The sequence below is a fragment of the Lontra canadensis genome, unplaced genomic scaffold, assembly GCF_010015895.1.
Source record: "Lontra canadensis isolate GAN:19392208 unplaced genomic scaffold, GSC_riverotter_1.0 scaffold16, whole genome shotgun sequence".
Lineage (NCBI taxonomy): Eukaryota > Metazoa > Chordata > Mammalia > Carnivora > Mustelidae > Lontra > Lontra canadensis.
The window spans coordinates 19365572-19388673 of NW_022631010.1; the positions used below are offsets into that span (position 1 = coordinate 19365572).

At 39.0% G+C, this 23102-nt stretch overlaps 2 protein-coding genes across 3 annotated transcripts in view; one reads left to right on the plus strand and one right to left on the minus strand.

Annotated features, from left to right (window-relative positions):
• Positions 1-209: 209 nt before the first annotated feature.
• Positions 210-23102, plus strand: part of DSTN (destrin, actin depolymerizing factor) — a 41481-nt gene continuing 18588 nt past the window's right edge. The window contains exon 1 of one of the 2 annotated variants that reach the window (XM_032859226.1): positions 210-431. In XM_032859226.1, coding sequence (XP_032715117.1) covers positions 429-431 — 3 coding nt within the window. In that variant the 5' untranslated portion in view covers positions 210-428. Of the gene's footprint in view, positions 432-12196; positions 12217-23102 lie in introns of those variants that run through there. The other variant, XM_032859227.1, reaches the window with a different exon arrangement.
• LOC116868660 (putative 60S ribosomal protein L39-like 5) lies at positions 14341-14496 on the minus strand. The gene has a single exon (XM_032859228.1). The coding sequence runs from the start codon at positions 14494-14496 to the stop codon at positions 14341-14343; it is 156 nt and encodes a 51-aa protein (XP_032715119.1).

The window sequence follows — 23102 nt, forward strand, 5'->3', positions numbered from 1 at the left end:
CGTGACCCCGCCCTCCGGTCTGGAATTAGGGTCCCCAGCCCCGCCTGTTCCTTTGCCGGATCAGGTGCCAGCCCGAGCCTTGTCTCCTCGTCCCTAGTAGATAAGGGAGGACCCACCCTCCCAGGCCCGAGCTGGTGAAAGGAGGGCCCAGTTCCCCTGTCTTCGGAACGTGAGGCAGAACCCTCCGTTTGCACTCTGGGCAGGGCGCTGCCTGGCCGGCCGGTTGCGTAGCAACGGCAGGCAGCGCGTGACGTGCGCAGTCGCGTTTGGGTCCGAGGCGCGCGCCCGTGCACCCGCCCCCTGGTAGGCTCGCGCCTCGCGTCGCCTGCTCGCTGGGTCTCTCGGTCACTCTGCTGAGAGAAGGACGCTCTGCGGAGTCGGCGCCGGCAAGCTCACCCTCCCGCGTCACTGCGACCGCCGCGGCGAAGATGGTGAGTGGGAGGGAGCCCGAGGCGTGGGCTGGCGCGGCCGGGGCGGCGGGGCGCCGGGGGCCTGTGGGGGTCGGGGCTGAGGGGCGGCAGGCGCGCCCCCGCCCGGGGGATGGGGGAACGAAGGCCCAGCTGCAGCCCCCAGGCAGGGAAAGGTCTCTGGGCTTCCACTGCTCGCGGACCCGCTGGGACCCCGGCTCCTTGGGCGGCTCGAGGCCGCGGGCGGGAGCATGGTCCCTGCGGTTCCACCGGCCCAGGCCTGGGGACGACCTGCCGGGGCCGAGCACCGCCACACCCTCGGTGCAGTTGACCGGGAGTCCGCCATCCCGGGGTGGGGGGCGTCGGAATCCCGCGCGGGCCTTGTTGGCGCAGCTTTCCCCAAAGCCGGGCGTCGAGGCGGTCAGTGACTCGTGCGAGTTTCGGCCCGTGAGGTCGGTCCATCTCATTAAGGAAAATAAGGCCTTTATTGAACAATCCTATAGGGCGGAATGATCACCACAAGCCTCACCCTGGTCTGATTAAGAACAGGGTGGCCTCGCAGCCGCTTTGTTTGTCGTATCTGGCAATCAGCTTCCAGCAGCACTCTTGTGCTCGTCAGCTTGGCAGTGGCTCTTTTAACCCTTCCCTACCCGATCTCTCCACGTATGGTTAGAAATTTTCTTTACCTGTGAACAGTTTGGCTCTGCCAGAACTTAGCGTGCGAGGAGTGGGCATGATGCTGGGATGCTAATAAAAGCGAATGAAAAACTTCTTAAAAGCCCATTGAATTATCCTAGTCATTAAAAGTAAGTATGTTTACTATATTCTAGGTGATGGGCACTTGGCTTAATTTACATAGTTTCCCCTCTAAACTGTCTCTAATTTGCCTTAAAATAGTATTCTTAACTGGACGATCAAGTAGAACATTTTGTCATTTTCTTTAGCCTGCACTCGCTGTTACCATTTTTGGTCAATGATTTGCAGCAGGCAAAGGCTTACCAGACTTTGCTAGAAATATTACACTGTTATTGTATCTGTCTGCCTGGAAGCAGTTGATACCAGTTTACTGGCATACAAAATGTTTTCTCTGAATGACAATTTTGGTTTTCTTAAGGTAGTGCAAGGGAAAAAAAAGAGATTAACCGGTTAGTAGTTTCTTGATGACTAAAGAGATGCGGTAGGAATTTGATAGTGTTCAGTTTTCCATTCTTCTTTGGTTTAATTCTGTAAACTACAAGGAGGAGCAGCATCTTAAGACTTCTTTAAATCTCTTTAAGATTATACATGTATATACTACTTTACATTAAAAGACTTAAATCTAAGGGTTTGAGTTCTCATAAAATTAAGACCATCTACTCTGATGAATGCTTTGAAGTGGGTTGGAGCCTGCTTTAGGTTCTTTTGATTTGACATTTTTAAATTTTGAGTTTCTATAATACACACTTTATCTTTTATTTGAAAACAGGACCAAGCATTTTAATTTTGGTTAAAAATCCTTAAATTTTAGTTCCAGCTTAACTTACATTATTTCTATGTATTCAAATAAAATGAAGGAAGGGTCTGTTTTATTTACTGGTTCTTTGGGGAGGAGAACTAAAAATTAGCCAAGATAAGTGGATTCCAGATGTATTTTGACCTGTTGGCCTTAGGGAGGTCAGGAAGACCTTAGAAGCTCTTGTTTGAATGCTTGCAAAGAGAGTTCAGAATATAGACTGATCATTTGGAAAGATTACTCTTGATTTAGTCTTGTCCGCACAGACCATCTCCTTTCAGTGTCAGCTGTTAGTATTAATGAAGATTGAAAGTTCTTTTATTATACCAGATTTTAGCACTTTACCTCTAAATTTGAAACTGGGGTTCCAAGTTTCTAAAGTTTTTGTTTGCTAAGGTTAAATTTTAGGGGTGGCTCTGTTGGTTAAGTATCCAAAATCTTGATTTTGGCTCAAGTGGTGATCTCAGGGCTGTGAGATCTGGGTGAGAGCTTGCTTAAGATTCTTTCTCTATCCCCCCTCCCTACCTCTCCCTCCCTCTCTCTGCCACTCGCTCCCGCCCCCCCAACTTGCATTCTTTCTTTCTCAGGAAAAAAAAAAAAAAAGATTTTTAGCTACTGATGGGTTGGTTTTGCATTAACAAAATCACTTCCTGGTACTCACCAAGCCTTCTGGAAGCTCTTGGGAATAAAAGCAATTTGAAACCAACACGAAAGATCACCTTTGGGCACTTTAAGATGAGATTCCATGTTTTCAGACTCTCACTTTACAGTGGGGGGGGGGGGAGTAAGGGCTGTCCTGCACATCTACCCAATCCAAACAAAACTTTTGATTGTGTGTATATAGAAAGATTATTTAGTCTACCATTAAGTTCCTAGGGTTATCTGCTCAGTAGTTCTTTCGTTGGGTATGGATCGAGATTCTACACCTAGGCTTGCCTAGTGCTACTTGTAACCAATGGTGTATGACATTTACAGCATATTATATGGCTCTATGGGAGTAGGAGTGTAGTCTTGCCCCTGAAATAATAAAAGTCTATGAGATAATTCAGCCTTGCCCTAGTCAGAACTCTGCTGTAACAAACACAGCTAATTGGCCCAGAATGAATTACAAATTGTATTACTTGGTGATTAGGAAAAACACGTTTACTTACAGCAGCCTAATGGAATAGGTTGGGCATGTGTTCGTTCATGTGCTTATTTAACGTGAAAAAACAGACTGCAAAGAATTGATTGACTTGTGACCTTTTTTGACTGCACATTGTTTTAATAATTTACAAGTTAATTTTGAAAGATTTTAAGTAGAAAGGTACACAGAATAACAGGTCCCTTTGTATGAAAAAAAGAAAATAACTTTTTGCCGTATTTCAGGTTTCTATGTTACCATTACAGCTAAATCTGCATCTTCTTCCTCATCCCATTCTCTTCTTTCCCCAGAGATAACCACTTCTGTGTCAAAGACATAATGTACTGGCCAATTAAGGAGATGATTTTTTTCAGGCTATTGCAATTGGGAGAACATTAATAAGAAACGTCTCAGAAGAAAGGAAAAGGACCTGGGGCAGGTAAAACCAGGAGTCTTGAGGAACTGCAGGGACAGGTCTTATCACAATAAACAAGGGCAGGATCTTTTTGTTACCAGTTTCCCAAAACTCAAAATGATGGGGGTGGATTTCTTAACCATTACTGCTTCCTAGGAACACAAAGCTCAGGTGATTAACATAGTCCGCTGAAGTTAATATATTTCTTTCTCATTGATATTTCTATACTTTTAGCTATGTATATATGCATCTGTAGTAATACATATTGTTTTGATGTGTTTTTATTTTATTTTTTATTTTTTTTAAGATTTTATTTATTTATTTGACAGATGGAGATCACAAATAGGCAGAGAAGCAGGCAGAGAGAGAGGAGGAAGCAGGCTCCCCGCTGAGCAGGGAGCCTGATGCGGGGCTCGATCCCAGAACCCTGGGATCACGACAGCCGAAGGCAGAGGCTTTAACCCACTGAGCCACCCAGGCGCCCCTTGATGTGTTTTTAAATTTCATATAAATGCTGTGCTTTATGTATCCTTTTGAAACTTAAAAAAAATTAACCTTGGTGAGTTTTTTGGGGGAGGAGGATGAATTTTGGTTTTAGCCGTTGCTGTGGCTCTTTATATTACCTGCTGAGTAGTTTGTATGACTCTGCAATTTTATCTATTTCCCTGTTGATGAACATTTCCCCAGTTTTCCATGCTTTAATCTTTTTTTTTTTTTTTTTTTTTTTTGGTCTACTCAGTTTTGCAATAGATGGTTTCTGTGTTTTATGTTATGTGATGTTATTACATATGTAGCTCTAGTGAATGTGTTCTTGCTGTAGACCTAGAAGTGGAAGCCTGGATTGGAGGGTGCAAGTTTGTATTTTTTACTCTGCTACAGGCGATTCTAGTTTGCATCCCATCAGCTACATTTATCAGCCTGTTTTTCCATCTCTTTTTACCACTTGGTATTATGAGTCTTGAAACCTTTGCCAATCTGATGGGTGTGAAATGGCTTCTTATTTTAATTTGCATTTCTCTGATTAGTAGTAAAGTATCTTTTTATGTTTATTGCAGCCAGTGTTTTTACATGGTGGTTCATCTTGTGAACCTGAAATTATGTAAATACTCATCACATCTTCATCTAGGCTTATTTGTGGAGTCCTAAAGTAAATCCATCGTTAAAAGAAAATCTATAGGGGCGCCTGGGTGGCTCAGTGGGTTAGGGCCTCTGCCTTCGGCTCAGGTCGTGGTCTCAGGGTCCTGGGATCAAGCCCCGCATCGGGTTCTCTCTGCTCGGCGGGGAGTCTGCTTCCCCCTCTCTCTCTGCCTGCATCTCTACTTGTGATCTCTCTCTGTCAAATAAACAAATAAAATCTTAAAAAAAAAAAAAAGAAAATCTGTAAAAACGTGATTGTCCGTGTCACAGGTGCATAGAGGGCTGATATCTTCTTTGGAATCTACATTTCTTTGCATACCTCTCAAGCTGCTAAGTAACAGAGGTTAAATACCCTTAATTTTAATTTTAGCCACTTGCCATGGTCTGATCCTGGTGGTGGTAGAATGCAGTGATCCAGGATAGAGTTCTGTCTTTGCTAGGGGCCATGGAGATTAACATCCTCTGCTTTCTTCTTCTTTTTCTTGGGTAATTAATACAGCCAAATATTAAAAACAAACGAGCCCTGGGGATATATGGGAAATCTATGTGCATTCTGCTCAGTTTTGGTGTGAGCTTAAAATGTCCCTAAAAAGGGGCGCCTGGGTGGCTCAGTGGGTTAAAGCCTCTGCCTTCGGCTCAGGTCATGATCCCAGGGTCTTGGGATCGAGCCCCACGTCGGGCTCTCTGCTCAGCAGGGAGCCTGCTTCCTCCTCTCTCTTTGCCTGCCTCTCTGCCTACTTGTGATCTCTGTCTGTCAAATAAATAAATAAAACCTTTAAAAAAAAAAAAATGTCCCTAAAAAAAGAAAGTCTATTAAAAAAGCAAAACAAGGGGTGCCTGGGTGGCTCAGTGGGTTAAAGCCTCTGCCTTCGGCTTGGGTCGTGATCCAGGGGCCTGGTATCGAGCCCTGCGTTGGGCTCTCTGCTTGGTGGGGAGCCTGCTTCCCCCCCCTCCCCCGCCTGCCTCTGCTTACTTGTGATCTGTCAAATAAATAAATAAAATCTTAAAAAACAAAACAAATAATTATGACTATTCACCAATAGAATTGGTTTGAATTAAGCTGGTGTTTAACTTACTATCTAGGAAGACTCCAGACATTTTCATTTTTATGTTAATGTAACTTTATATATTTCAGTAATATCTAAGATCTTTGAGATGAACACAGTATTTGAAATTAGAAAAAAAGTCTTGAAAGTGGAAAAACTGGATTTAACACATACTATCTTCAGAGCAAAGCTCTGGTCTCTCAATAATTAGGCCTAATCTCTTTATTGTATTGTTTGCAATTTGCATACCAAAACCACAGATCCTAATAAAGAAAATAGAAGATTGTTATTTAAGTATTTTGAGATTCCTTCTCTTATAGCATTTTGTCTCTACATTGTCCCTGAAAGACACACACAAAGATTTATACCTAACACGAGAAATATTTTAATCACAGGCTTTCGTCTTTCCCTGCCTCTTTACCTTGACGTTGGAAGTGATTTTTCACTTGGAATTGTGCTGCTGTTCATTTTTCTTGATATTTTACGTTTGGAGAATTATAGCAAAATAAACATCAGATTGCTTCATTTTAGTAATACTTTGACAAACTAGTTACTTAATTCATTTTGGAGTCTTCTGTGTAAGGATCCCCCACAGAGTTGAGTAGTTTTTAATCTGGAGTGATTCTTAACTCTTTAAAAGTTTTTTAGTAGCTTGATATTGTAATGCTTATGTGTTGTTTACCCAATTCGGTGATTTGCTTTGTACGTTAAAATTGAAGAATCAGCAACACCTCAGTGGCTCAGTGGGTTAAGCCGCTGCCTTCCATGATCCTAGGTACTCCGATGGAGTCTCTCATCGGGCTTCTTGCTTGTTGGGGAGCCTGCTCTCTCTGCCTCTGCCTGCCACTCTGCCTGCTTGTGTGCACTCGCTCTCTCTCTCTCTCTCTCTCTCTGACAAATAAATAAATAAAATCTTTAAAAAAAAAAGATAAAATCGAAGAATCAGGTTTTTTGTGTAGAACTTTAAAAAACAAATAATTTAAAAATGCGATTAAAATTTAGTTTTTTTTTTTTTTTTAAGATTTTATTTATTTATTTGACAGAGGTCACAAGTAGGCAGAAAGGCAGGCAGAGAGAGAGGAGGAAGCAGGCTCCCTGCCGAGCAGGGAGACTGATGTGGGGCTTGATCCCAGGACCCTGGGATCATGACCTGAGCTGAAGGCAGAGGCTTTAACCCACTGAGCCACCCAGGTGCCCCAAAATTCAGGTTTTAATGTGTAGTTGAAGGTGTGAAAAAGACGAAGAGCTGAGATTTTGGCCTCTCTTTTATTTTCTTTTTTTAAAGATTATTTATTTATTTATTTGACAGAGATCATAAGTAGGCAGAGAGGCAGAGAGAGAGAGAGAGAGAGAGAGAGAGAGAGGAGGAAGCAGGCCTCCCACCGAGCAGAGCCCGATGTGGGGCTGGATCCCAGGACGCTGGGACCATGACCCGTGCAGAAGGCAGAGGCTCTAACCCACTGAGCCACCCAGGCGCCCCTTGGCCTTTTTTTAAAAAAAAAATACATGAGAAAGGAGTGTCAAAGAACTCTGGTTCTGTTGCAGCAGGGTATAGGATGAGCCCTTCAAAGACAAACTTCATTGCCTGCTATAGGAGGAAGCCTACATTATAACTAATTTGTCATTGTATTTTCGGATTACAACAAAAGACTCTTTACTGTTTTCAGCATTTTTGTATCACTTTATAGGTTTTTACTCCTGTTTGCCTTATCACAGAAAAGAAAGATGAATTTCCTACCCCATTCCTGTATTAGCTTGTTTCCAGAAAAAAAAATCATCAACCTGTATTTTAAAATGGTTTCATGTGAAACATTTTTTAAAATTTTACTTTATTTTTTCAGTGTTCCAAGATTCATTGTTTATGCACCACACCTAGTGCTCCATGCTGTAAGTGCCTTCCTTAATACCCACCACCAGGCCCTCCCAATCCCCCACCCCCCTCCTCTCAAAACCCTGCGTTTGTTTCTCAGAGTCCACAGTTTGTGTGATAGATTTTTGATGGTGGTGGAATTTTCATATAATGATAGAGCTAAAACTAAAGCTCAGGCAAATACAGGTAAGACTCCTTCAGTTTGCTAGGAAACCATCTGTTATGTGAATTTTTGAAGCTCTGGAGCTCTGAGGAATTCTCATATCACTGAAAACTTGTTTCAAGAATGTTGTAGGTAGGGGCGCCTGGGTGACTAGCTCGGTTGGTTGGGCGGCTGCCTTCGGCTCAGGTCATGATCCCACTTGGGATCAAGCCCCACATCAGGCTCCCTGCTCCGTGGGAAGCCACCTTCTCTCACTCCCCGTGCTTGTGTTCTCTCTCTCTCTGTCCCTGTCAAATGAATAAATAAAATCTTTAAAAAAAAAAAAAAAAGAGTGTTGTAGGTAATCTTTAGGCCAGTATTGTCGAATAGTAATAGAATGCAAGTTACATGTGTACTTTTAAATCTTCTATTAGACCCACTAAAAAAGTAGAAAAACAAGGTGAAATTTATACAGCCCAGTATATCATATCCACATTTAATCAGTATAAAAATTAGATACTTCACATTATTTTCACAATATATATAAATTATTTGAAATCCAGTATGTATTTTACAGTTATAGCACATCTCAATTCAGATGCTCAATTTTCATTGGAAATATTTGATACGTATTTAGATATACATTTTAGAGTTGAAAAAGATTCACATAACCTAAGTTGCTCAAAGGATGCTTACAAGTTTTCCAGTAATGGAATTGATAATCAATTTAAAATTTAAGTTAATTAAAATATAATTTAAACGTGCAGTTCCTTAATCACACTGGCCACGTTTAATCGACTTACTAAACCACATGTGGTTAGTGGCCAGCCTCAGACTTTGTGGATTAGTCTATTTAATTTGTAAAGGGAAGTTAATATGGGTGCCTGCACTGTGTTAATCCTCTGCATTTCTGCACATACTTAAGAAGGAGTACTGAGATAGCATGTGAATTCCTTTTATAGCACTTATTGAGATATTTTGTAGAACTAGATTGTTGATCTCCTTAAAATAGGGTTAGTGTATCTCAATAGCAAAATGCCTCTCATGGAAGACCCACAACTGATGTTCCCAGAAGATCATGAATGAATGATTGAGAGGGCATTTGTAATTATGACAGGTTCCCATGGATTTGGATTTCCTTAATTTTTATACTTTCTTTTTCCACATATTTTTTTTAATATAATGGAAATTGAGTTTTAAGTGGTAAACTAATTGAATAGTACCTCCCCTTTGTATACTGCATTATAATTTGATTTGAGTCTTAACAATGAAAATTCTTTGAGATAAGGCAAGTAGTATTAGAGGAGTACCTTTAAAATAATTCTGGTATACAGGAAACCCCTCAATAAATACCAGTTCCCTTTCTTCTCTCTCTTTTTTTTTTTTTTTTTTAAAGATTTTATTTATTTATTTGATAGAGAGATCACAAGCAGGCAGAGAGGCAGGCAGAGAGAGAGGAGGAAGCAGGCTCCCTGCTGAGCAGAGAGCCCGATGCGGGGCTAGATCCCAGGACTCCGAGATCATGACCTGAGCCGAAGGCAGCGGCTTAACCCACTGAGCCACCCAGGCGCCCCATTCCCTTTCTTCTCTTAAAAATGAAATTGAATGGAGGTGTCTGGGTGGCTCAGTTGGTAAAGCGTCCCACTCTTGATTTCGGCTTAGGTCATGATGTCAGGGGTCATCAGATCAAGCCCGGAGTTGGGCCCCGTGCTGGACTTGGACCCTGCTTTAGATTCTCTCCCTCTTCTCCTCCCCAGCTAAAATATGAAACTGAATGGTATTTGATGTTCACTGAGGTATCCTCTACCATAGAAAAGCACTTGAAAGCCTAACAAATGAAAGAACAAGAAGTCATGCCTTAGAGAACTTACAAGTATTATCTGTCTGACATTGTGTTAAACTTTCTCTCAGTCAATCCTTATAGCAACCAAATGAGGTAGGTATGTATTGTTGCCATTTCTGTTAATATACTGAGAAGTGGTTAAGAGCATGGGCTCAGAATGGGGCTGCCTAAGGTTTTTGAGTCTTGGCTCTATCTACTAACTACATGGCCTTAGGTAAGTTACTGATTATTCTATGCCTCAATTTCATCATTCCTCCAAATGGGTGTACCTACCATCATGACAGTTTGGATGATGCGTATAAGTAGTTTAAAGACAATGCCTGGTATATAGTAAAGTGCTTATCAGTGTTGTATGAAATGACATTAAACAACTTTAGATCCGAATTAAACAGTCTTTTTTCTTTGTATTCTGACACATGCTTCAGCAATTGTAGATAAAATTAAAAGAGTGGAAGGAGTGTATTAGAACACATTTCCAGTTGTTTTTTTATTTCTTTAAACTAATTTTATTTGGATTATATGTGATCATTTTCTTTTTATGATCAGCTTTTAAATTTTATTTTTCAGGTGACTTAAAAATTGAAGTATAGTTGACATGCAGTATTACATTAGTTTCAGGTGTATAATGTAATGATTTGACAATTATATATGTTACGAAATGTTCACTCTAAGTGGCTACCATCTGTCATTATATAAAGTTATTGACTGTATTCCCTGTGCTATACTTTACAAACTGCCTTACTTTATAACTGGAAGTTTGTGCCTCTTAATCACCTTCACCTTTGTACCCATCTCTGTCCCCCTCCCGTCTGGCAGTCACCAGTTTGTTTTCTGTATTTATGAGTCAGTTTCTGTTTTTTTTTTTTTTTAAATTTTCTGGGTTTTTTTTGGATTCCACATATAAGTGAAATCATATGGTATTTGTTTTTTCCTGTCTGACTTAACTTCACTTAGTATAGTACCCTATAGGACTAACCTTGTCAGGAATGACACAATTTCATTCTTTTGTATGGTGGAGTAATATTTCATTGTGTGTGTGTGTGTGTGTGTGTGTGTGTTTGTGTATACCACATCTTTTTTATCCATTTATCTATTAGTGGCTACTTAGATTGTTTTGCATATCTTGGCTATTGTAAATAATGTTGCAGTAAACATAGAGGTGCATGTTTCTTTTGAATTAGTACTTTTGTTTTCTTCTGGTAAATGCCCAGAAGTGGAGTTACTGGGTTGTATCTTTACTTTCTTGAGGGACCTCTATACTATAGGTTTTCCATAGTGGCTACAACAGTTTGCATTCCCACCAATAGTACACAGGGTTCCTTTGTCTCAACATCCTTGCCAACATTTGTTATTCCTTGCTTTTTTTTGGGGGGGTGGGATGCAGGCATTCTGACTGGTGTGAGGTGGTGATATCTCAGGTGATTTAATTCTTAATGTATCTTGTAAAGTATCTTGTCTTCCGCTCTTAGTATTGTTCCTGAAGAAATTAATGTAGAATCAAATAGTTTTTCATTGCCTGCCAGGTTTAGAATAGCAACCATTTATTCCATAAATAATTGAGGAAATTATTATATGCCAAGAACTTATCTAGGTCTAGAGACTTAGTACTAAAAAAGTCCTTTCCTTGTGGAAGTTAATCCTGATGTGGGGGGGAGAGAGAGGGAAAAAAACAAAGAAAATGACAAGATCATGTCACAATTGTTAAGAGGTCTGAAGAAAATAATGTAATCAATAGGGAGTACTGGAAGAGTTGGCTCTTTTTAGCCAGATTGTTAGGAAGGGTCTCTTAGGAGGTGACATTTGAGCTAAGACTTGCATGACAAGAAATAGCCACATGTGGAGCATTTCATGCAGAAGGGAACTCTGTAAGTAAAAAAACCTTGAGAAGAGAGTGAGCTTGACATGCCAGGGACAAAAAAAGGTTTGTGTACCTGGAATTCAGTAAAAGGGGGATAGAAAAGTAGGAAATGGGTCACAGGCAGGAGCTGGAACAGGAAGAACCTATAGGCCAAGGTGAGGAATTTGAATTTTATTTTGATTGTTCTAAGAAGCTAATGGGTGTGTGGTGGTGGGAGGGTATGAAGGTGTTAATAGTGGAATGAGATATGATTTATTCCTGTGGAGATGTGCAAGTGGGGACAAGAACTGATTGAGACCATTGCTGTTATTCATCCAGTTGATGGTGGTAGCTTGGATTAGGATTGTTAGTAGTGGGATAATGAGAAGTGATTAGATTGAATATATATTTTGGAGGTAGAGCTGATGGGACTTACTGATAATTTGGGTGTGTGGCATAAGAGAAAGGCATCAAGGATAACTTACTCTTGAGATTTAGACCTGAGCTGTTAGGTAGCTGGTGGTGTCATTGTGCTGGGGACTATAAAAGGAGTGAAAATAAAATAGTTTGGCAAAAATTGAGGTTCTTAGAACTTTGAGGAATAACAAATCATCTAGATGTATTATACATTTTTAAAATACCTTAATTTCTTATCTGATTATAGTAATAATGTATATAGATTGTAAAACACTAAGAAAAATTTAGTTATAATGGCAGTTCCAATCAAAGTACTAACATTCAGTGCTTTCTTTTCCAGATCATGTTAAATATATGCTCATTCTTTTAGTAAATAATTGTTTGGTGCCTTTTAGGAACGAGGTACTATGGTAGGCTTTGGAGATTCAACAGTATACAAGACAAAGTCCCCGTTCCTATGAAGTATACATTCTAATGGGGGAGACAGGTAAGAAGTAAACAAATGAATAAGATAATTGCAGATTGTAATAAGTACTGTAATGGAAGTAAGCGAGACAGCGAATATCCAGAGGCTACCAATATAGATTTTTCTCACGTAGTTGAGTTCATCTGTAACTATTTTATATCCTTTACTTCTCATATCCCAATGTGACAGGGGTGCCAAGCTAATTCAGTGGCAAAATTGTGTATTTAACAGTGATGTTAGTACAACTGGATATCCACATGTAAAAGAATGGATTTGGGTCTCTGCTTCACACTATATACAGAATTTAATTCGGAATGGCTCCTAGACCTCAGTGTAAGAGCTAAAGCTGTATAACTCCTAAAAGAAAACATAGGCATAAATCTTGGTGAGTTTAGGTTAGGCAGGTGTTTTGGAGGAGGACTCTGGACAGTTTTCTTGGCATTTGTAGGCAAAAGCATGAGTGACAAAAGAAAAATATCAGTGGACTCTTACTAGAATTACAGACTTTTTTGCATCAAAGAACACCATTAAGAAAATGAGAAGACAACCAGTGGAATGGGAGAAAATATTTTAAATCATGTCTGACAAGGAATTTGTATCCAGAATATATCAAGGACTGTCTCAACTCAGTAAAAAGGCAATCCAGTCACAGACAAAGGCTTTGAATAGACATTTCCATAGGAAGATATACAAATAGTCAATAAGCACATGAAAGCATGTTCAAAATCTTTAGCCATTAGGGAAATGCAAATCAAAATCATAATGAGGTACTACTGTATGTATATCCACTGGGGTGGCTATAATAAAAAAGACAACAGTAATAAATGTTGGCAAGGCTGTGGAAAAGTAGGAATCCGTATGTGTTGCTGGTGGGAAAGTAAAATGGTGTAGCCATTTGTGGAAATTATTTTGGCAGTTCTTAAGAAGTTAAACTTGGGAATTGCCATTGACCCAGCACTTTGACTCTTACTTACATACCAAGTAAAAGGACATATCTACATAAAAATCTGTACATGAATATACATAATAGCATCCGCATAGTAGCCCCAAAGTGGAAACAACCCAGATTTCCATCAGCTGATGATTGGATAGAAAAGATACAGAATATCCATATAATAGAATATTATTTGACAATAAAAAGAAATGAAGTACTGATTTTAGCTACAGCATGGATGAATCTTGAAAATATGTTGAGTAAAAGAAACCAGTCAAAAAAATGACTACATATTATAGAATCCCATTTATATACAATATCTGGGATGGGTAGGTCTCAAGAGACAGGAAGTAAATTAGTGGTTATCGGTCTGAGGTGGGTGAAAGCAGAAAAGAGAAGTGACACTCAGTACAGAGTTTCTTTTTGGGGTATTCAGAATGTTCTAAGATTAGATTATGATGGATGTATAACTTTGTGAATATACTAAAATCCACTGAACTTATACTTTTAAATGGGTAAAATTTTATGGCATAGTAAATATATCTATTAAAAACTTCAAAATTTTTAATGGTATCATGCATGTACAGTGATGGTATTAAATTCATCCCCCTTTTAAATTTATTTATTTATTTTTAAATTTTTTTAAAATTTAAAAACCCAGGTGTTCCCCCCCCCCTTAAATTTAAATCATGACTGTAACTAATGCCCTCCCCCCGAAAAAGCAAAAGGTCTCACACATGTATTACTGAACCAGTTTACTGGGGTGGAAGCATAGTAAAGGAGAAAAATCATTTCCCTGATAATACATGCCGTTGTTGGGCACCTGGGTGGCTCAGTGGGTTAAGCATCTGCCTTTGGCTCCGGTCAGGCCAAGGGTCCTGGGATCAAGTCCCCTCATGCTCTCTCTCTCTCCCTCACATTCTGTCTCAAATAAATAAAATCTTAAAAAATGTCTACTCTTCAGATAGTAGTGATGTTTACAGAATGATAGGATATGAGCACGTGCCTTTCATACTGCATACATGTGTGTGTCTTCTGCGCAGTCTCTTATAGACCCTGCTTGGTTCTTCTCCCTCACATTCTGTCTCAAATAAATAAAATCTTAAAAAAAAAATGTCTACGCTTCAGATAGTAGTGATGTTTACAGAATGATAGGATATGAGCACGTGCCTTTCATACTACATACATGTGTGTGCCTTCTGCGCAGTCTCTTATAGACCCTGCTTGGTTCTTCTCCGGTGCCTCCTCTTGGAATTGTACCTGACTTTATTGCCAGTTTTTATCTGAATCCAGTGGGGAATGGGATGATTCCGCTTTTGTTTCTTGGCCGGGAATTGCTTGATCTTGAAAGTCTTGTGAGAAAACATTGCTTGGAACAGTCAACCACACATACCAGTATGGTGAAAAAAAGGAGAGAGAATGCGCTGTCATTTTTGTGCATAAATCTTTGCCTGCATTTGCAGTATTCTTCAAAATGCAGTTCTGGTTATGCAGTCACTGAATCAAAAAGTTTGTGTGTGTGTGTGTATATATTTCTAATTTAAAAAATATGCTCATAGAGGGGCGCCTGGGTGGCTCAGTGGGTTAAAGTTTCTGCCTTTGGCTCAGGTCATGATCCCAATGGGGGGGTCTCAGCTCAGAGGGAGCCCGCTTCCCTTCCTCTCTCTGCCTGCCTCTCTGCCTACTTGTGATCTGTGTCTGTCAAATAAATAAATAAAATCTTTTAAAAAAAATATGCTCATAGAAAACTTGGAAAATAAAGGAGACTAGAGAGAAGATAAAAATCACGTAGATTCCCATTGTTTAAAGATAAAATTCCTTTCCTTTTCCTATACTGTTTTACATAGTGGAGAAATATGTACTAAAACTTTATTATTTGCTTTCTTTTTTCCCTTCAAGTAATGTTTCCTCCATGTCTTTAGAAACTTTCCATAAGCATGGTTTTGATAGCTGCATCAGAAACCATCTTGTGGATGTACTGTACTTACCTTTGCAATTTTCCCGTTTTCGTTTATTTAAACTGTCTGGTTTTATATATTATGCAGATTATTCCCCCAGAATAAATTCCTTGAAGTGGGCTTACTGGGTTAAAGTGTGAAAGGGTTTGGATTATTTTAAGGCTCTTACTGTAAATGATCACATTGCTTTTTGAAAGGTATGAGTTAGTAAAACAGTTGCCGATGGTAGAAGACGAATCTGGAAAAGTAGGTTGGTTCAGATGATAAAGGGCCTTCTGTGCTCTGTTAATGAATATGGACTTTATCTTGAAGTGCTTTGGAATTGGTGATTATTTTTAATCTTTGGAGTGATAGGAGATGTGAAGAGCAGATAAGAAGGAGTAGATCTGAAATACACATTTAGGGAGGAGTTGATAGGACTAGGAAATTGAGTGTGACCATGGAACAAAAGTAGGTTAACCAACCACATCAACTCTCTTTCCTCTCTTAGGTTCGTTGACATATTAGCTAATTATCCAGAGAGAAGCCGGATTGTTAAACCAAAGAGAAACCTTTTGCGTTTATCTAATTATGTGTTCAAAATGATCTTTTCAAAGGGAAGTAGAATTTTTTTTTTTATTGTTGTTGAAGTAAAGACTAGAAGTAATGTATAGCTTTTTCCATTCACGGTAATTTACATGAAGTAAGATTTACCATGTTTAGTGTGAGTTCTGCAGTTTTTGCGGATGTATGCAGTTGTGTAACTACCATGACAGTGAGAATACAGAATAGTTCCTTCACTCTAAAAAGCTCTTGTTAATCCTTCCTGTCCCTAACAACCACTGATCTGTTTTTTGTCCCTATAATTTCACCTTTGAAGAATATCATATAAATGGAATTACCTAATGAGATACTTCCAGTCCAGTTTCTTTTCACTTAGAGCATTTGTGCATCAGCATTTTGTTCCTTTTTACTGTGATCAGTATTCCATTCCCCATTGGAGCCTTTCCTGTGAAGGCTGAGACAGAATTCTGTAGAGATCTTTTTTCTTTAACTGTATCAATAAATGCTTGAAACAGTCTCTTCACCTTGGTATCGATACATCTTACTATTACATAGTGCACTGGGGCGCCTGGGTGCTTCAGTCTGTTCTCAGACTCTTGATCTCAGCTTGGGTCTTGATCTCTCAGGGTTGGGAGTTCAGACCTGATGTTGGGCTCTGTGCTGGGAGTGGAGCCTACTTAAAGAAATAGTGCTGTTATATGTTCAGTTGTGGAATCAAACAGCTTACTTAACATATGTTTTATGCGATATTGATTTCTTAAGCGTTAAATTCTTTGCATATTGATTGTTGTATGCATTAAGGTCTCGGCATTTATTCTGGAATTAAATGATATTTATATATCAGGCACTGTTATAAAAAAATATATTCGTTACTTTTTTTTTTTTTTTTTAAAGGTTATTTATTTATTTGACAGAGCACATGCATGCCACAAGCAGGGGGAGCAGCAGGCAGAGGGAGAGGGAGAAGCAGGCTTCCCTACTGAGTAAGGAACCTGATGTAGGGCTCTATCCCAGGACCCTGGGATCATGACCTGAGCCGAAGGGAGATATTTAACCAACTGAGCCACCCAGACATCGTTATTTGACTTTTGAAATGATACTAAGTAGAGATCTTGTATAGACCAAGTAAATTTTATTTATTTATTTATTTATTTATTTATTTATTTTTAAAGATTTTATTCATTTATTTGACAGAGATCACAAGTAGGCAGGGAGGCAGGCAGAGAGAGAGGAGGAAGCAGGCTCTCTACAGAGCAGCAAGCCCTATGCGGGGCTTGATCCCAGGACCCTGGGATCATGACCTGAGTCGAAGGCAGAGGCTTTAACCAACTGAGCCACCCAGGCACCCCGATTAAGTAAATTTATAAAGCAGCTTTACAATTCTGGGTAGATGGGAGACTGTACATGTGTTAGAGGGAATTGGTAAAGATAATGAGTTAAGGTGAGATACCTCATTGTGGTCTTGGTATGTGTTTCTGTGATGATTAATGTTGAATGCTTTCATATATCTGTTGGCCATCTGTATGTCTTTAGAAAAATGTCTTTTTAGATCCTCTGCCCATTTTTAAATTGGATTGTTTGCTTTTTTTGCTATTGAGTTGTATAAAGTCTTTTTATGTTTTGAATATTTAGCCCCTTATCAGATATATGATTTACCAATATTTTCTCCTGTTTGGTAGTTTACTTTTTCATTTTGTTGATAGTCTTCTTTGCTGTGTAGAAGCATTTTTAGTTTGATGTGGTCCTGCTTTATTTTTGCTTTTATTGCCTTTCCTTTTGGTGTTAAATTAAAACAAAAACAAAAAAAACAAAGCCATCACCAAGACCCGTGTCAAGGAGCTATGGGTCCAGGTCTTATATTCAAGTTTTTAATCCATTTTGAGTTAGTTTCTGCGTATGGTATAAGACAGTGGTCCAATTTCATTCTTTTGTATGTGGCTGTTCAGTTTTAAAACACCATTTATTGAGGAGACTGTCCTTTCCCCATTGTATATTCTTGGCTTCATTGTTGTAAATGAATTGACTAAATATGCACTGAATGGCTGTTATCAAAAAGACAAGAAACTAAGAAGTGTTGGTGAGGATGTGGAGGAAAAGGAACCCTTGTGCACTGTTGATGGGGATGTAAATTGGTGCAGCTATTATTGAAAACAATATGGAGGTTGCTCAAAAAATTAAAAATAAAACTACCATATGATCAATAACTCCACTTCTGGGTATTTATCCAGAGGAAACAAAAACACCCAAAAAGATAAATGTGCGTCGTGTTCACTATAGCATTATTTCCAGTGGCCAGGGCATGGAAACAACCCAAATGTCCATGGATGGATGATGGATAAGAAAATGTGGCATGTGTGTGTGTGCCATAAAAAGATTTTCTCATCTCTAACAATATGGATGGACCTTGAGGGCATTATGCTATGTGAAATAAGACAAAGACAAATACTGGATGGTCTCACTTATATGTAGAACCTAAAACAAAGCACCCCCTGCCCTTAACTCATAGATACAGAGAACAGGCTATGCTCTCTCTGTATGCTTCTGGCCACAGCAGTGGTATTGTCATGGATTCTGGGGATGGGGTCACCCACCCTGGGCCCATCTATGAAGACTGTGCCCTTCCCCACACCATCCTGCATCTGGACTTGGCTAGTTGGGACTGGATGGACTACCTCATGAAGATCCTCAGGGAGTAGTACAGAGAACAGATTTGTTGTTGCCAGAGATGGTCAGAATGGTTGAATGTGGTCTGAAGATAACAAACTTTCAGTTATAAAATTAAAAAGTCATGGGGTGTAATGTATATCCTGGTAGATATGATTAATAATGCTGTCATATATTTGAAAGTTGCTAAGAGAGTAAATCTCTTAAAAAATAACCTAAAAAATAAAAAGTTCTCATAAGAAAAAAACTAACTGGTGATGGATGTTACCTAGAGTTATTGTGGTGATCATTTCACAATATACGTAAGTATCGAATTGTTATGCTATACACTTAATGTTATATGCTACTTTATAGCTCAAACAGTTCTTTCAGTGTTACCTATCACAAGAACATTCATGTTTCTCTGATATGATGGGCAGTCAGTTGTCACTTAGAAATCAGGTAGTATAAAAAATTTTCCATCTTTACTAGTTTTTTCTTGTCAGTCAGTTATGAGGAGTCTAAAGAAGTAGAAACGTTATACATTTATGCAAACAGTATTTCAGAGGATGAAAGTTCTGTGTCTTCAGGAAGAAAACAGTAGTAATAGCAAATCTCATCAGGACCAAAATACTCCAACAGAGAGTGATAAAAATTACTTAGAAGATTTTTTTGCTTTATTTTTTCTTGAAAATACTAAAGTTTTGAAATGAAGGATTTTCCATAATTTTCCTTAGTGTAAAGTGAAGAATTATACTATAAGGATGAGAAAAAATATCTCAAAGGCAATAGTACATTTCATAAAAATTTTTATGGGATAATTGTTTTTCAAAATTGATAAAGTAGATGATAGTTCTGAGGTTGAAATAGGGTTGAAAAAAAGATACTGAGTTCTTGCCTTTAAGGATCACAGTCTAGTGAGAGAGGCACACAAACAATAGTTAATCACATTAGTAGAGAATACTGTGGTAGAAACAATTATTTTCTGTGTAAGTACATAGAAGGATCACATAACTTAGAGGTGGTGATTGAGGGAGCGGGTAAGAGCTGCCTTCCCAGAGGAGATGATGCCTAAACTGAGGTCCTGAAGGACTTAAGCAGGTGAAGAGGACAGTAAAAAATCTCAAAAGAACATGGTGTTTTCAGAGAATCACAAAGAATTGTACATGGCTGGTATTAAGGGGAACGTTGTAGGACAAGTGGGAAAGAGCCTGCGGAAATAGTCCATAAAGGGCTTGACATGGCATGGGTTTTATCCTGAAGAAAATTTGAAGCTTAAAAGAAAATAATAAAAGCGTAGGACTGTTTGCCAATGTGCTTACTGTCGTTGGCTTCCCCCCCTCCCATTCTTCTGTCTAGTTTTTTCTTGTGGAGCGGAGAAGTCGGGGAATATTATTTTCTCTATCAGGCTTACAAAGCTTGTTCCCACTATTCCTACACTCCCTTTCTGACTCCCTGCTTCCCAGTTGGTAGGGGCGGTCAGGTTAACAAATCTGATTTGGATTGCCTATAAGATTGCATACAATCTGAATGAGGTGGATTGTTTTTAACAGCTGGGCGTTATTGTATCTAATCCACTTTCACTGCTGAGATGACTTTCTGTAAGGTTTTTTTTTTCTTCTGGTGGGGTGTGGGTCATGTTTCATAGACTTTAGGTTATCAAATTATTTTTTTTCCCAATAAAGTGTAACCATAAAATTGTTTTAGTGGAACTCTAAAATTAATAAGTAGGTAATAGAATGCTATTTGGTATGCCTAGGCTATCTCAAGGACATTGTGCTTTGCTATGAGGTGAGTGAAGGACTTCTATAATTGGAAATTGTTTTCAGGAATGAGTGTATTAAGGCAGAGAGTTAACGTGAAACATTTTCTGGATCTCTGATAGCTTATGTTGTGACTTTGTGCGAATTACAGAATGATGCTTCCTCTGGTGATGTGGCCTCAGGAGACAGGAGCTGGTACTCCCTTGGACAGTTGAAGCCCTGCAGGCGCATCCCTTGGATAGTGGAATATGAACTTGAATTTAGCTCTATCTTGCAGTCTTAAGCAAGGCACAACCTATAAAACTGTATTCAGCAGCACCAGACATTTCGAATTTATATTTCGAAGGGACTGAGGATTTGCTGTGAGCTTGCTTGACTGATGGATACAGGGAAGGGACAAACTTTAGAACAAAGCCTGTTAGCTCACCCCACAGGCCCCAGTTGTCATCACTGTAGATTTTGACTTACAGGTGTGATAGTTGTGCCTAGAAAAATGGTAAGTGGTCATGTAACTTACTTCTTAACAGAAGAGTGTTAAGTCATTTGCTCTTGCAGGTCTTTGCTGTGCAACCATTCTGTGGTTATGGAACAAAAGAAGAGAGATACATCAAATGTCATTTTGGTTTTTCAATTCGTATTTCTGGCTGTCAGGGAACAGATAGAAATTACTATTTCAAATATAAGTTTTAAGCTGTCTGGATTTCTTTTATTCATAGCCTTCTATCACTCAAAGTCTTCATTAACAATCAGCCACATTAGTAATTAGAGGGAGCAGAAAAACCTCTAACCAGGTTTTCTGTTTCATAATAATATGAATCACTGAATGATAACCATTGACAGGCACTGTATTTAGGTGATTTATTTGTGTTATCAGTCTTGAGTTAGGATGATCATAATTCACATTTTACAGATGATGAGACTGAGGATTAAAGAAGTTAGCTAACTTGTTCATGTTATAAGATTTGAGTAAGATAGATTCATTGTGCTTTCTCCTCTGGTTAAAAAGTCTTCTAAGATTAAATGTTCCAAATTCTGTTTATGAGAAACACAACAAATTGAAAAAAAATTACATATCTGACTTTATCAGCTTAAAACATGTATTCCCATTTAATTGTAAAATTCATCTGGAATGATCATATGTAATATTATATAAAATGAAGTTATCTTGATTGTTATTATATAAACTTTGTACTGTAAACTCATTATTTCATATCTTCCCCAGTACCTAGCATTTTTTTCCTCAAGAAGGAAAAGAACTTCTGGGGGGAAGCTGAGTGGCTCAGTCATCTGAGTGTATGACTCTTGATTTCATCTCAGATCATGATCTTGGGGTCATGGGATCAGCCCACATTGGACTTTGCACTCAGTGTGGAGTCTGCTTCTCTCAAAAATAAATAAAAAAAATTTTTTAAAGATTTTATTTACTTACTTGTCAGAGAGAGACCACACAAGCAGGGAGAGTGGTAGGCAGAGGAAGAAGCATCCTCCCCTCTGAGCAAGGAGCCCAATGCAGGACCTTGGGAATGTGACGGTGACGCTTAACTGACTGAGCCACCCAGGTGTCCCCAAAATAAGTAAAATCTTTTTTTTTTTTTTTTTTTTAAAGATTTTATTTATTTACTTGACAGAGATAGGGAGAGAGTATAAGCGGCGGGAGCAGCAGGGAGAGAGAAGCAGGCTCCTGCTGAGCAGAGAGCCCAATGTGAGGCTCGATCCCAGAACCATGGGATCCTGATCTGAGCCGAAGGCAGTCTGTTAATTGACTGAGCCACCCAGGTGCTCCCCCCAAATAAGTAAAATCTTAAAAAAAGTAAAAATTTTTTGGTATGCCATCTGTATGAATTAAAATATTTGCTTTAGTCAGGACTTCTTGTCTGAAGTTCTATGACTATTCTTCATTTTGGTTGTTTTGACTTTTCCAGGTCAATACTCAGAATATTCCAGCAAACAAACACAGTGTCTTATGTATATTTCCCTTCAGGATTGCTTCCTTGCCCCCAGAAATAGGCAACCATAATTATTGGTAAACTAGAATTGAAATCCTTGCCCTGTCACTATATAGAATAACAACTAAGGTTCTTGATGGCATGAGTCATCCATAAAGCTAAATAATATACTGTTTTTCCAAGGCAGAAAACTATGTAATATGTCTTATAAATTTGTTTACCTAAAATATACTATTAAGAGTTAATTTTATGATATTTTTATGTTAAATTACTTAAAATAAGGATAAAAATAGTTCCTCAGTTACATTAGCCTCATTTCATGGGCTCAACAGCCATGTGCGGTAGTGGCTACCATACTGGAAAGTGTAGATAAAGAACATTTGGGTCATCACAGAAATTTCTGTTAGCATGGGTTTCTCAAACAGAGGGACTAAGGATTTCGTAAATCATTCAGCCTTCAAGGCAGTGGTGGTGGAGAGAGTGTCTTAGCATTCATTTATGTAGGGTCCCCTTTTTTCCTGTTTTCAGTATGATGACTAAGCTAGAAAAGCCTGTTTACCTGAACTCTTCAGAGAATAAATTCCAGAATTCCACAGATTGGTAGCACGGTGGAACTCAAGAAGGGATCTAGGGGCCTATGTGTGTCTCAAACTAATTGCACTCATTCGTCCTAGTTTGAACTTCTTTCTTTTCTTCTGTGTTTTTTTATCCTTGTGGGTTTATGGGTTTTTTGTTTTTTGGTTTTTGGTTTTTTTAATCCCCTTTTTGTGCTTCAGTGGAGTTTTGGTAGGAAAGATGGGTGGTTGTATTCAGCTGCCCCATCATAACAAAGGATCTGTGAGGACCTGGTCATTTCTGTGTAGAAATCTGCCTTGAAGCACTTGTCACTCTTTTTATTTGTTGTCTCAGTGTTCTTGCTCAGAAGCATCAGTTGTAGTAGCGAGAAGCCCAAATGTTTTTATAAATAGTCTGTCATTTTGGTTTCTTTTGGCTATTGTTCAAGGCATGGTGTAAATAAAGGAGAATCATGAACCCATTTTTAAACTCCCCGACTCCTTTGATTATGCTTGTCTTGGGTATTTAAGAGTTCAGTAGGTTGAGAAAGGAACTAATGCCTGAT

Coding starts and splice junctions, on each gene's coding strand:
- LOC116868660 (XM_032859228.1), bottom strand. CDS start 14,496: ATGTTTTCTCACAAGACTTTCAAGATCAAGCAATTCCCGGCCAAGAAA.